This window comes from Argentina silus, assembly GCF_951799395.1.
Source record: "Argentina silus genome assembly, chromosome: 8".
NCBI lineage: Eukaryota > Metazoa > Chordata > Actinopteri > Argentiniformes > Argentinidae > Argentina > Argentina silus.
Genome location: NC_139662.1, coordinates 4,237,240 through 4,251,930, shown reverse-complemented (window position 1 = coordinate 4,251,930; position 14,691 = coordinate 4,237,240). Strand labels below are relative to the sequence as shown.

At 41.7% G+C, this 14,691-nt stretch overlaps 2 protein-coding genes across 3 annotated transcripts; both read right to left on the bottom strand.

Moving 5' to 3' along the window:
* Positions 1 to 589: 589 nt before the first annotated feature.
* On the bottom strand, positions 590 to 7,398 carry atxn7l2b (ataxin 7-like 2b). Of its 2 annotated transcripts, XM_083674846.1 has the most exons (10): positions 7,287 to 7,398; positions 6,259 to 6,327; positions 5,729 to 6,023; positions 5,296 to 5,522; positions 3,616 to 3,698; positions 3,234 to 3,442; positions 2,904 to 3,093; positions 2,520 to 2,641; positions 1,582 to 2,413; positions 590 to 1,366 (listed from the first exon to the last, which is right to left on the bottom strand). In XM_083674846.1, exons 1-10 carry the CDS (start codon positions 7,381 to 7,383, stop codon positions 1,349 to 1,351), a joined length of 2,142 nt encoding a protein of 713 aa, XP_083530972.1. In that variant the 5' UTR covers positions 7,384 to 7,398; the 3' UTR covers positions 590 to 1,348. The 2 variants fall into 2 exon arrangements, with proteins under 2 accessions (XP_083530972.1, XP_083530971.1); XM_083674845.1 differs by lacking the exons at positions 6,259 to 6,327; positions 7,287 to 7,398 and adding an exon at positions 6,110 to 6,230.
* A 386-nt stretch (positions 7,399 to 7,784) lies between these two features.
* Positions 7,785 to 13,022, bottom strand: sypl2b (synaptophysin-like 2b). Its single transcript, XM_083674573.1, has 6 exons — positions 11,944 to 13,022; positions 11,740 to 11,814; positions 10,457 to 10,578; positions 10,100 to 10,304; positions 9,281 to 9,472; positions 7,785 to 8,887 (listed from the first exon to the last, which is right to left on the bottom strand). Exons 1-6 carry the CDS (start codon positions 11,959 to 11,961, stop codon positions 8,765 to 8,767), a joined length of 735 nt encoding a protein of 244 aa, XP_083530699.1. The 5' UTR covers positions 11,962 to 13,022; the 3' UTR covers positions 7,785 to 8,764.
* Positions 13,023 to 14,691: the final 1,669 nt, after the last annotated feature.

The following is a 14,691-nucleotide window of genomic DNA, read 5'->3' as shown; positions in this document are numbered from 1 at the left end:
GAGAAGATCAGTGTAATATTGGACCCAAACCCTAAAGTGAGCTTTCTGTCATTTCATGTACGTTACAGAACCACTGACTAAATGTTTTGTGTTTACTAGTTCTTTGATATATTTGATCGGTATTCTAAGGTCAAAGTATTGTGATGATGATAGCTAGAGAGATTATGGTGTTATATGACAGTTGTTAATCAAAGCTTACAGGATTGATTTAGCCTCTAAGAATGTTAAAAATCCATAAGAAACTCCTTGTCATTCCTCACCAGTGACCTCAGATTGCCATTGTAATACTCTGATCTGCATTAACACAAATGAATCTTTAGAAAATACATTGACTTCCATTAACACATCTTCAACTCATGATTTTCTGATTTAGAGATCCTGTTTCATGGATCAAAATCAGAGTTTGATCCTTAGCTGAAATGACTAACGTTGCAGTCATATCCCCAATGTTAATGGTTTGGCACCACCTGGTGGTATCATGATGTTACTGTGATGCTGTTTCAGTGTTAGTGTTCCACACACATTATAATAATTGATTTTATATTTCAGGTATGTTACTTTGACATTTCAGGTATGCTATAATCTGACATTTTATGGTTCATGAGTTATACAATATGGGTAATATGTGGTTCTTCTCCATATGAACATGATCAGGGAGACTGAAAATAATAGTGCCCAAAGCTTCTGCAATGTCTCAATCAGGACTCATTGGTCCAAATTGATTGCCTGGCGAAACATCCTGAATTTTATTTTGTTAACTCCATACAATTCCACAGAGAATTAACAATAGTGGGTGAGGCAATTCAAGGACGGGTCACCTGGCAACCGAATTGAGCCATATGTAACTGAACTGAAAACAGGGCTTTCTATCTTACTCTGACACCAGGTGGTAGTCATACATTGTATTTGGCAGTACTGTGCTGGTTCTGCTGCTGACTTAATCTGCAACATATCCCTTCCCTTATCCGAAACACAATTATCATAACAGATTGCTGCATGTACTGAAAGAGAGGGGTACTGTACAGCATAGGTCAACCACACACACACACACACACACACAAAAACAACTTTACTTCAAGTGTTCCAAGGATTTTAAATTCATTTTCCATAAACATTATTTCATAGCAGCAATACAGGTAGGTTGAGGTATTTGTATGTTCATATACTGATCCATTTAGTCACATAAAAAAAAAAAAAATGAACAATTCCAATAACATACACATAGAAACAAACAAACACACTCATTCCTGAAGACATGTGCTCAAAGACATACACTTGTGTCCTGTGCTGGTAGTAACAGTAGACTGCAGTAGGCTTCTTCTCCCAGTGGATTTTAAGGCAGATTTCCTTAATGTTGTAGTTTTGGCTGTTGAAAAAGACAGAGTAGGTGTCAGTTTAAAAAAAAAAAATAAATAAAAAAAAAAGGCACAAAAAGCTTGCACATACAAACAAATACTTTCAAATTTCATGGCCAAATAATATTCAAGTAAATCATCTGTCCTGATGTAGAGAGAAATTGTCAACCTGTAATTGATTTTGAACCAGGCAAACCCCATGTTGCCTAATGATAGTAGTACTCACTCTCTGTGGTTCCACCCTCTTGTCCAGGCCTCGGGCCAGTGCACCTCCAACGCTCTCCCCCCTCCAAGAGAACAGGCTGGAGTGTGAAGGAGAGGACAGACAGTGGGATTTAGGGGCTTTTGAGGGTGAGGGATTGAGGGGGGTCGAGGCACCGCTGGTCTTGCGCTTCTTGCCCAGGCCTCTGTGATCATAGCCCCCGGCCCTCCTGTGCAATCCTGGGGGTCTCCCTCTACCACGAGAGGTGGGGTTGGGAGGACGGAGGGGGGGAGGGGGACGTTGTTTCCCCAATTCTAGAGAAGGCGAGTGTGGTTCTGTGTGGTGTGACTTCTTTCCTAACAGGAGAGTGCCGTTGATTGGTCCTTGAGAGGAGGGGGAGGGGTAGACACTGGCCCCGTGTGTCCGACCTCTCTCGTGGAGAGGGTGGTCCCTGTTGCGTTTGGGGGATTGCTCCTCCTGCAAAGGCGAGGGTCTGGTTTTCTCCATGCTGGCCGAGCGTATGAGCTCCAGCTCTCGGAGGCGGGCCTTGCTGGGTCTTCCCACTGGGTTGCGTAGGCGGCTTGGGCCCGATGCGGGGGTGGAGGGTTTAGGTTTGGTGTTGGGGGGCTTGTGCGGACTGCTCTTGGTCTCGGATTGTCCTGAGGAGGAGGAGCTGGGGCTGGTGGAGCAGTTCTCCCAGCCCGCAGCTCTGTTGGGGAGAGAAGGGGGAAGAGTCCTGAGGGAGGGGGCACTGGGAGGGGCAGCCCCACCCCCAGCCCTGCCAGTCGACCCAGTGACGATAGAGGGTGTGGTCGAAGCGTGACGAGAACGTAGACCTGTCACTTGAGGTATTTTCCTATTGAGAAAAAATAAATATGAGAAAACACATTGTTTATTAATAGATTCTAGTACATTACTACATAAGAGCCAGATAAGACCAAGTCCATAGAGGAGACACTCACTTCCACAGGTGGGCGCTGAGGTGGTGTTCCACCATGGCACTGAGGGCGAATCGCAGGTGGTGCAACCGCCGGTCAAAAGTAAAGACACTACATCCCAATGTACGACTTCCAAAAGTGCATAGCTAGAGGAGACCAAAAAATATATGATTTTACCTGAGTTGCAACAGAAATACCAGAGTGTAACAGCATGAACAGCGTCCCATCACTCTAATCTAAAGCAATATTCAGAGCTCTGAAGATACAAGCTCGGTTGAGTCTAGAGTAATGTGAGGTGTACACTGCTTTAGACCACTTGAAATGCACATGAAGCTCAATGTTTGGTCTGATGGGGAAGTATTGGAATGGCAAGCTGACAGCTGGGATTAAGATTAATTGTATCCTCACCCCGTGAGGTTTGGGGTGCCATGGGGAGGCCGGCAGATCCCTGGCCTCCTCCGGCTCATCTGGGTCACTCTCCTCACTGGACAAGAGACTCTGGTTGAAGGGGTACGGAGGCTGCACCTCCACCTCCACTGCACCATCCACATCATCCTCCACACCCTCCTCTGAGTCACTATCTGAGGACTCCCTGGACCTGTAATACACAATACAGGACAATTTCACCAAAAGACCATGATCTGGCACGACTGATAAAATTGTTGACCATGTGTTAATACTACAAAGTCTTTATTAGACATCTAGAAGAGTCAATTTTTCTAACCACCAATCACATACCTGAGAATAGCAGAGCTGTGTCTGCTGTGTGGGGGCCCTGTTGGGCTCTCTGGAGCCTCTGTGCGTGGAGGGCCCTCTTTAGGTGCGTCCCTGCAGACAGAAGGCCGGTCCAGCTCCCGGACTTTGGATCCCGTCCTCAGCTCCGTAGCCAGCTGGTCAAAGGTTTTACTCCTCCCCACCACTTGCCGTCGTTGGTGGATGGAGTGTATCTATGGCGGGGGGGGGGTAAGATTGTTAAAGACACTCATCCATGACACCCTAACAAACCAAATATCTGCTCCTCTCTCGAAATAAACAAGGAACTACCTTCATAGAGAACAGAATTATATTGTTGGCTATTTAGACATAACAGGCCAAGTGAGAGGTTAGTGAGGGAGCTTACATTGCACATGAGCTGCCTGGTACATAGTTTCTTCCTGTCTGGGTCCAGCACTCCACAGTGCTTGTCCAGGTCACATTCCTTCTCTGGGTAAAGAAAATAGACAATGTAGTCAGCAGCAGAACACAGGCATGGCTCTTCACTAAAGCACTGATATTATCGGCTGACATTGGCCTTTTACAGAAATATCTGTATCGGATTCCTTCCTCACATATTCCTCTGATAATAAACTGATGCAGCACCAAAACTGTGCGTCAGCCTCACATTCCGAAATTATAGAATTTCAGTGTATTTGGGTGTATCCAGAGGAAAACATACATATATGGATTTTGATAAATGAATAAACTTGTGGTTAATAAACTTGGAGTTTGCTGTTATTCGAATGCCTACTGAAATCGCTGAATTTAGCAAAGTAACATTAGCTCTTACAAAGGTTGGCAACCAGAAAGTGCATTCTTAAAACATACTGTTTTAAGAATGCTTTTCACAGAGCATTTGTCTATGTTTTTGTAAATATAACTGAGTGCAACAAAAATAATTCAGTGGATGATCAACCTGTGTCACAACAAAGATGAATTGAACAGCAAATCACTGGTCATTTCAGGTCATTATTGAGATATGGATGTTCTGCCTAATCAGCATTGGAGCATTAGAGATATAGATTTTTGCCTAATCAGCTAGCATCTTTATGCCATTGTATTCTTATGAATAACGGTGCTGTAAGGAATTTTGTTATATAATATTGTTTAAAAATGTTTGTTAAAGAAAATAATAAAATAAAATACACTCACACAACACTTTATTAGGAACACCTGTACACCTTCTCATGGTGGAGGTGGTGTAATGGTGTGGGGAATGTGTTCTTGGCACACTTTGGGCCCGTTAATACCAATCAATCATTGCTTGAATGCTACAGCCTATTTGAGTATTGTTGTTGACCATGTGCATCCCTTCATGGCCACAATTTACCCATCTTCTAATGGCTACTTCCAGCATGATAATGCACCATGTCACAAAGCAGAAGTCATCTCAAACTGCTTTCATGAACATGACAATGACTTCAGTGTTCTTCAGTGGCCTTCCCAGTCACCGGATCTTAATCCAATAGAACACCTTTGGCATGTGGTAGAACAGGAGATTCACAGCTTGAAAGTGCACTTGAAAAATCTACAGGAATTGCGTGACGCAATGTCATCATGGAACAGAACCTTAAAGGAATGTTTACAACATCTTGTGGAATCAATGCCACGAAGAATTGAGGCTGTTTTGAGAGCAAAGGGAGGCCCTACCCAGTATTAGTATAGTGTTCCTAATAAAGTGCTCAGTGAGTGTATGTATATATAGGCAGATATGAGTTATCTGTGAATAAATCGGTATGGGACCCAAAAGTATCGGCCTCTACTCTTTGCTACATGAACTGGATTGTGGGACCACATCATGAAGACCCACAAGATCCAAGATAGAAGAGCAAAATAGAAAAGGTACCAATCACAGCAGTCATCAGGCTAATACATCATGATGCATAGTTTCTGCTATTGCCATGAGGAGGCAGGCTGAATATAAGACAATAAAAAAATGTAAATCAGAAATAGCGTCATCATCACCAGCAATACAAATGGCTAACATATAGGTGTACAGGTGAATATAAGAATGAGATGGTATGCACAAAAGTAGGAGGCTTACTGTAGACTTTTTTGTAAATTCTGCTGTAGGTCCTGGGTCCACGGGGGGCACTGTGGCCATCATCAGGCTGCCCTTCCATGGCCCTCTGCAGCAGGGGCTTCTCTGAGGAGGGGGACCCCCCTGGAGGCAGGGGGCCAGAGTGCCATGGAGGAACCCGCGGTCGAGGGATGGAGGAGTACGGCGGCGAGGGTGGGACATCCTGGGAGGACTTATCCACTGGCAGTAAACTGAAAGGGAAGACAGAAATTGAGAATTAATTACAGAAAGAAATGGATAATTACAGATGAGAGCTGTTGATATGAGGGAAGAGGAAAGAACAGAGAAATTGATAGGAGGGATTTGTTTTGGAAGACTTCAAGGCATGCACATGTAAAATAATCAGCAAAGTATCTGAGTTGCTGAGGAGAGGGGCGGTTGATGGGGTTTTCCTCACCTGACTCGATCCTTCTGGGCTTTGGCAGGTCTGTGCTGGGGGAGCTGTGGTGGAGCTGTAGAGGGTCTGCTGTCGTGCCCCTCTCTGGAGGAGGTGACGTGTGAGGGTGGGCGGCCAGGCCGGGGGCGCTGCTGAGGGGCGGAGGGGGAGGACTGGCTACAGAGCTTACTGAGGGAACCATGCTGCCTCTCACAGTGCTTCTGAAAGGCCTGGGGCTTCACCACCTGTCCACAGTGGCTGCACACCACCAGGTAGAAGTCATCGTGCGCTGGGCAATGGCCATATATGGACATATCTGCATGGGAAATTACATGGTTCAAGTCAGACATGATTAAAATTTAAGGGGAATTATGCAACACTTATGGTTGACTGTGCACCTACCATTTCCACATTACGGTCAAACCCCCTATAAGAGTACAACACTGCAGAATCCATCAACTTCCAAAGCTGCAGGCAGAAGCCGATCTAGGCTTGCTGTTGCAGACGTAGTTGTTACAGTTGTCATTGGATGAGCATCATTAACAACTCACCCTCCTTCCTGAGAGTCATTGTCTCTATTCTTCTCTTCCCATGCTTGCTGCATTCTTCTACATTAGACCCTGTAGAATAGAAAATAATTAGCATTTCAAGATGTGAAGTTGCAGTACTCGTAAAGATTAGTACAAAAAAAGTCACCCAGTAATATTAGTGACATGCAGGTATTGCTTCTTAACGGTAGGAAACATTTCTGTCCATCCCACAACTCAGAGATATCTCCAAATGACAGTGGAGCCAAAACAAGCTCCATAGATAGATGTCACAATTATCCAATTATTATACACAAGTTCAGTAAACTTGTTTGCCAGAAAACTAGATAGTAATCTAACCAAGAGAGGGGATGTAACTGGGTGGGTGTCTGAGTCATTTTATGCCATCCAACGACACATCACATCAGCTGCCATAATAGGCTCTCTGGAATAACAGGTGCCCAGCCCAGATTTTCAATTATGATTGAGGCCGGGTCAAATGGGATAACTATCTAATTGAGTTGCTGACAGCTTGTTCCATGTAGCTTCACTCCGCATTGGCCCAACTCTAGCAAACTACACAAAAGACCAATCCTCTCGAATATGACCAAAAGGCTATGTGAATCTGCTACGGTGTTTCCCAGTCCCACACCCCTACCTCGTCATTTCAAGATACGTAGCTAAACATGCTAACTGATAGCAAGTCAGCTTCCTTCATAATCTAAATCCATTGGCAAAAGTGTGCACTAGTGTGATTAATCAAGGTATACCATTTGTACCTTTGCCCTTGATGTGTTTTTCAATATTGACCGGATTGAGTCACTATTGGCACTGAAGGATCAGAGACATTCTTTGAAATGAAGTTGCTAAAGGCATCCAGACTAGACAGGTACTGAGCTAGCTGGATAAAAATCCATTCCGCGCTAGGACCCAGTGAGTCTTTTGTTTGGGTTGCGGTTTATGGGGACCGTGCTTTACATCAGAGATAAATCACAGTAAAATGACATCACTGCATGACAAAAAGGAGTTGTCAGGATGGGAATGTGACTCACCTTCTGATGTGAGAATATTAGCCCTGTCTATCCAAGAACTCCAATTTAATCCAACAAAATCGTCGAGATTAGGATTTCGCCGATCTAAAGCGGCCATTGCTGCCCTGGCGCGTTCACGTATCTACACCATCAGTGCGCGCGCATCATATACGCGTCATTAAATGCATGCTCGTTCACAAATTAAAGGGCCAAAAGGGTAAATGCCAGGCCAATAACAGATTAAGGATTAAGGCCAGTGGCAATAATTCACTTCTTGGAGAGCATTTCAAAATACATACACCACAACAATCCAAGTACTTCATGGTCTCTGTGCTTCTGTACTGCAGTCATATTCATTGAGTCCTCCCCAACCCCAAAATATAAAGTATCCTACTGAAATTAGTCTGATATGATAACCCTACCCATCTCTTACTTTGCTAAGTAAGGATAAAACTGTTCCTTCACTCTTCATACATTTTCACACTAATACATAATAGACACACACAGGACACTACCAGCTCTTCCCTTTAATAATTTAAAGCATTTCAATGTCCAAATATGACAAATCAATATTTTTTGCAATAGGCATTTACTGCAAAAGGTAAACGGATAGATGATGGGACAAATGCACTGCATAAAGAGGAGTTGCTTTAATGACAACCATGACAACATATTCTGCCGTCCCTTATCAAAAAATTGAGGTAGAAGAGCGGCACAACAAAAATAAAACATAGATGCATAACTAATTGAGATCAGTCAATTTAAGAGTTGAAATGGTAACAAGGCTATTTGACCAGAGGCATGAATGTCATCATCAGTACATTTAGTAGAAGTTATTTTCTTACAAAACTCTGTGTTAATTTAAAACATATTAATATTACAAACCATGGAAGACAAAGAAAAACACACATTTCAAAGTAAAAAGGATTCAATATTTTGGCATTACTGTTAATGAAATGTCCATAACTATTTAGCATTTCTACCCCCATTTCTCTCTGGTAGATAAGGAATGAGTGAAGAGGAGCTTTTTGTGTAACATTGGTATGCAGTAAGTTATTTTAATACAAAAAACATTTAGCTATTCACAAAATTAATAGTGTGAAATGAAAAACACTGGTGCCAAATAGGCAAAGAAAAATAATCAAATTTCAAACAAATCTAGGGAAGCACACATTAAATATGACCATTGTCATTCTTGTGTTAGAAATACTGTTAAAGTGTTAACTGCGTGAAGTAAAACTAGTTTGACCTAAATGTATGATGCCTAAATGTTCTCCTTCCAGATATTTCCACATTCATATTTCTAGATAACTTAAAATGCACCTGTTTGAACACTTTTTTTTAATAAGATTGAGCCGTCAATGTACTGAAATGCATGAAAGAAACTGTGGCTATCCTTATTTAAACTTAATGAGCTAGCAGACTTTCCTAATGCAACATTACAATGCATTAGAAAGGGAAGAAACTTGGAGGAAACTTTTGACAACACAACTGCCCAGTTAGGATGGCCTGACTCCCTCCTCCACCTCTGCCGGGCGATTGACTGATTTGTGGAAGGGTGTCTCCTTGAAGATAAACCAGCAGTTGCCACCCCACAGTATGAGGTTGAGGAATCCAAATATCTGCAATAAAAATACAAAAGGGGGAGAAAAACACATGATTTAAGGCATGCAGTACAATTTCACATTGGCATGCTGGCATCCTCATACCAGTTTATTTATTATTATTATTTAAGATTGATGCAGATATTCTAAGAGAGTATTAAGATGCATATGTAACAGGTGTCACCCTGCTGCAAACAGTATTGCTTCCTTGCATAACAAGTCTTGAACATGCATCCTCTGTATTAGCAACACACGTGACCCCCCCCCCCCCCCCCCTCCGAAACACCTGATGTTAACCAACTAGGCCACAGAAAAACTAGCAATTCAATGGTGCGGGTGGTGGTATTTCAACTTGAGGAGTGAGTTTATCATCTCAACCCAGTTACACATATAGCCAACACTTATGCCTACCACAGAGGAGTTGAGTCGTCCCATGTGAGGCACCCCTCCTGGTGTGCACTTGTTGTTGACGTCCTTGCATACATCGATGAGGCCTACAAGGCTTGAGGGACTGGTAGCCCACTTAACATCAGTCAGGCCTTTACCCCAGGCAGAGGAAGACACCAACCACAGAAAGGCAAAGGCTGCAGTCACCAGCAGGTCCTATTGGCAGGATAAGATATGGTAATTGCTCACAGGTACTGTAACAGAAGCATTTTAAGGCAGTTTCAATTTGGTTGAATAGGTTAAAAATGACTTGACTTTTGACACTGGCTGGTGGAGTTATTTTTACAGCAGCAGCAGAATTGAGTGCAAGAGTCACACACCGTCCCCAGTGCTTCATTTACACCGCACTGTTAGGTGCCCTTTCTCTGACCTAGGCATTAGGTTCTAGTGTGGAAGTGGTGAATACATCTTATTTGTGAGAACAGTAGCAAACAAGGGCCCAAGTTCTTGAAATGTGAACTAATAGTGTAACTAAAGACTATAGCCCAGACTATGCAGTTCACCTTTATCTTATTTTTCCCACTAAATAAATAACAAAAGCAAAGCATAAAGCAATTTGTGTTATAAATGCCAACACAACAGTGACTAAATCAAGAGACCATGCTGAAGCAAGCTTTGATAATCACTGATTATCTGCTGATCTTTGTTACTAATGTAGGTGTGATTCAGGAAGCCAAAAGACCTTGCCATACTTTTCATGCCACACCCACAGCAATAAAATCAAGCTTCGCAAACAGTTCAACTCCCCCCTACAAAGGCCACAAATAAGTCTAGTAAACTTACCACAATGGGGCCACGGCTGGTCTCGCTGTACAAGTGTTGGTAGCCCAGGTAGAGCACAAGACTGGCAATGCTGTATAGGAAGGCAAAGACTCCGATACAGACGAAGAACTTGGCTGAAGAGGAGTGGTCCCCAATCAGATAGAGGTCAGTGGTGCTGGTGTCATTGATTATACAGCTGGGGACTCTGTATGAATGGTCCATCAGCCTGTGTGAACATAAGCACACAGTAGTGCATACAGTACATTGCATTCATGATGACAAGTACTTCAAGGCAGAATCATATAATACAAATTAAAAAGTCAGTCATGCATTAAAAATGATTTGATGCACGCATTTACCTCTGTCTGTTCCACGTACCTGAAAGGGTAGTTAAAGAAGGCAGAAATCTCTTGGCTATGGTTGGCCCCTTTGCATTGCACAATGATGCTTGTAGAGCCAGCGTAACCCCCAGTTGTTGCAAAGGCAAATATGGAGAAGACCTGCAGTCAGAGCCCAAAGAAGCACACAAGCCAATGAAAGAAGCGGTAGATATTATAATATAATTAGTGTATATCACATTATGGAGGATCCCTACTGTATGCTAACTGCAGTTTGTGCATGCATTTGCGCACGCACACACACACACCTTCTTAAACGTTTAGCAGCATACTTCCTGACAGGATGTGATTTTCACAGTATGCCATCACTAGGAGGAGCAAACATGTCACACCAAAATCCATGTTTTAGCTATAAAATAATACAAAGAGAAAGCAGTGGGGAATTTCAACAACTTGTAGTTTAAATACATAGGTTTGAAAACAGGTGTTCTTAGGTGTGAAAACAAGTAAAAGGATGGGCTGGGCTGATTTGCAGTCTATTAATCTAGTGACATTTACATAATGAAGATCAAACAAGTCTAATTGTGTAGTTTTTTTTTTACTTGCCTACACAAACACCTTTAATACACACATACAGGATGCTCATCTACATCGGCCTGATGCTTTTCTACATAACACTCATTATGCAGCATTTCCTTAGATTGACAGATCTGCTGCAGATGTACTGATAGATGTGTTGCTTATCTTCTGTAGCAGTGGTGCACTGAACCTTGAGTGTTACTGAGCACTTACATCTATAATTGTCATAAACTCAATTATATCTTATATGATCTCATGAATCATGAGTTGTTATTAGCCATTTTCCTTCAGCTGAAATGCCTCAGACAGATATGGTGTTATGATTTATCATTGAGATATACAGCATCATACTTGCCTAAAAATAAAAACTTGCATTAAATGCATTATATCTATGGATGATACCTTTATGCTTCAGTGCTTTGCGTAAAGTTTTACTAGACAACGTATTGTGTTCAAAAAGGTTGAACTAATAACAGTGAAATGAGACATCAGAAGGTGTAGGCGAAGTTAGGCAAGAGAACAGACGACGCATTTTGTAGAATATACTGCAGATATACATTTGTTGCACTCACTGTCTGCCGATATAATGGTTGCCCAACAAGGACAATGGTCATTGAATCACCCTGATGTTCAATTTTCAACAATGAAGATGTTACAATGTCGCGGCGCTACACAGTTACAGTATAAAAAAGCTAGAGGGTTGCTTTGGACGGGCGCTATTCTTAAATGAGAATAGAATCTTACCAATTCGAGCATTCGAATAAATGCCAATGGCTCTTTCAAGGGTCCCAGGTCAAGACTGAACCCCGTCATCACTTTCTAAAGATGAGCAGAAAAAATGTTGATGGGTAATTACCATTACTTTTGGCTTGGAGAAGTCTGACAGGAATTTAAATAAAGTTTTAATAACAAAAGCTAACTGCAAACATAACCACACGTTTCTCTCACCTGTGCTACTCCGTCCATCGCGAAGTTTATACCAGTCGGACTGCAATTTCTCTTTCCCGATTGTTTGTAAATTTCAAGTTTGAAAGCTTGCTCATACGGTCAAACTTTTTCTTCCAACTTCAGCATTGGCATTGCAACGAACACGTGATCACTGACACTTTCTTAAAGTGGCACGAGGACATAGTGCGCTGTGTAAGCCCACTTGTGTGACAAAGTTAACATGATTAAATGTTGCTACATTTAACGAAAAGTGTAAATCTTCAGCTGCACAGCACTTTCATCACCTGCTACTTTGGTACCGTCTTCTCTTTACCCGTTCATGAGTTTGCTGCTTGAGTTGATTTATGATGAAACTCAACATGTAAACACATGTATTGTACCTCATCATAACCAAAGCAGTAAGGACTTATTACTGTATTTTTTAATTTATTTTTTTGACATAGAAGATTTTGTAAACAAATGATGTATAGGTTGTAATCATATTTTTATTCCTTGAGCACAACAGTTATATAAATCTTATGCTATTTGCATGTTAAAATGCATTTTCCACATTGTTTACATTTTGTTGGTGACCCTGGCCTGCATGCAAAACTGATAGCTGCTAATGAGATGCATACTTTTATATATTGGGATTTTACATGGAATTTTGTGGTAATTGCCTGAAATTACTAAATGAAATTAGAAATTGCCCAGTCCTATTAATCCCACATCCCATAAATGTCCAGTAATAAATCTGCCATTACTTTAGCTTTTTTATTTATTTAGCTCAGATGTGTCTGTCACAAGAGGTCGCCATTTTTTCATACAGCCAGTGTTGTATCATGAAATTGGTCTGCCTCAGTCAGAAGAAGTGTAACCGGTACACCACATGACTCACATCATGTGCTCTCATAGAATAACTTGATCTCATTCACAGTGCTAAATGTATCTAATAGTCAATTTATATACAAATACTGATTTGTCCTTTCTTGGTAAAGTTGAGGAACTTCAGTGATATCCATCACTCTCCTACCTGAACACTGAGGCCCACCAAGTGACCATAATAGGAACAGGCAGGGGTTTTGTGGAAAGGCACAGTCTTCCCCATATCACAGGCACATCTCGAAGGAATAAGAGTGCCTTTGTTCACCACCTTTTGATAGTTTACTGGGCTGCTATGGGGGGAGGGGTGGTTGTCTCTGCATTGTACAGTACTTTCAGAGGAATGTTGTTCTGCAGATCATTGCTCACCAGACCGGTTGCTTTTCAGAGTGAATCTAGGAGAGGAATATGTAACCATTGTTAGTGCTGGAAGCTATGAGGTTGAAAGAAAAATGTCCAATGTTTAGATTTTGCTAAATTTTGACCACTACTAGTCACAGTGAGGCTATTATAGGGAAAACATTTAACTAAACCATCTAACTATCTCCGTCAACAACATTTGTCTGACAAAGCTGTCACAGTGTTGTCATTTTATAACAGAGATGTATTTGCAGGCAAGACAATCTAATATTGAAGCCAAAAATAATCAGTATAAATAACTGTCTATGGGTGGAATACGTGAGTGAGACCCTCTAAATTAGCTGCCTGTGTAGATATTTCATTATCCTGGTAGTGTAAATGTGCTGTCCACACATCTTCAAAATGACTTGTAGGTCTATTTTAGGAGGGGAATGTCAATTCAGCACAACTCTTTAGAGGCAACATAATGTTTGTCTGCCATCAGGCCAAATGTTCTTGGGAGGTAGATGGGGTTCCCGTGGTGACCACCAGCAGAGAGACTGGGTTTTCTTTTTTCAACCCCACATGACCACTGGTCATGGGTTCCCCTTGGCGCTAGGACCCTCTGTCTCATCACATGTTCGTAATCTAATCAGAAGCAGAATCTGACTCTGACTGCTGCTTGTAAAATTGATACATCTCATTTAAGGCTAACCTCTACCATTTGTATGTACAGGGACATCTGGCCAAAATGCCAACTGTATTGAGGAAGAAGTCATTATGCAAATAGTATTTTCCTCAAATTCAACCCTACTGTATGACAGCCCAGCACTCTTGCTGCAGTGTGGAACCATTGGTGTAAACAGAGATTACCGATGGACTGTTTGTTGAGGGGTTATTCAAGCTGAGCATCTAATAATCCCTAGACCCAGGCTTCCAGGCTCACAACGTTTGTGTCCAGATGTTCAATCCCTCTCAGCTTCACCCATGTTCTCACTGCTGTGCACTTTTGATTCCTCTGTGGCACGTGCAACACGTGTGATTGTGGTTTACAATGACTATGAGTCTGATAGGGGAATATAACTAAATAGTGTTGTTGAGAACCTTGTGTATGACATGCATTTGCTTCAATGCTTTTCAGAGAAATTGTAGGCATATAAACTCTATATAATATAATTTAATATTCCTTTAGACGAAGCAAACTAATCTTTCAAAATGATCTCTAAAGATGCTGATTTTGGACAATGGGTTTTTTCTTTTTAGGTATACATGTGTATAAACATGTTTTATATATGTTATTATTATGTATTGAAACTGTTTATTTTGTACTTCTGTATATTCCTAATATTCAACCATGGTCAGAGGTGTTCGAAATATCTATAATTACTGATAGAGCTCACTAGAGAAAAATATAACTCACATATTACAGTATAGGCCTCTTCCATGCGCCCTCAACCAAGCTTGACAACGCTTTGACAGCTACTGAGATACGGTAGCTTGTGTTCATGGGGTTTAACCAATCAGAAGATGTATTGGAAGTGTCAATGG

What these genes read in the sequence shown, in the direction of transcription:
- sypl2b (XM_083674573.1), bottom strand. An exon ending in TTATTCGAATGCTCGAATTG is followed by an intron (nt 10,579 to 11,739) that starts GTAAGATTCTAT and finishes CTCTGACTGCAG; the next exon opens with GTCTTCTCCATATTTGCCTT. An exon ending in CCAGCCGTGGCCCCATTGTG is followed by an intron (nt 9,473 to 10,099) that starts GTAAGTTTACTA and finishes TCCTGCCAATAG; the next exon opens with GACCTGCTGGTGACTGCAGC.
- atxn7l2b (XM_083674846.1), bottom strand. Translation starts at nt 7,383, where the DNA reads ATGGCCGCTTTAGATCGGCGAAATCCTAATCTCGACGATTTTGTTGGA. An exon ending in TAATATTCTCACATCAGAAG is followed by an intron (nt 6,328 to 7,286) that starts GTGAGTCACATT and finishes TCTATTCTACAG; the next exon opens with GGTCTAATGTAGAAGAATGC. An exon ending in CTCAGCGCCCACCTGTGGAA is followed by an intron (nt 2,414 to 2,519) that starts GTGAGTGTCTCC and finishes TTTTCTCAATAG; the next exon opens with GAAAATACCTCAAGTGACAG.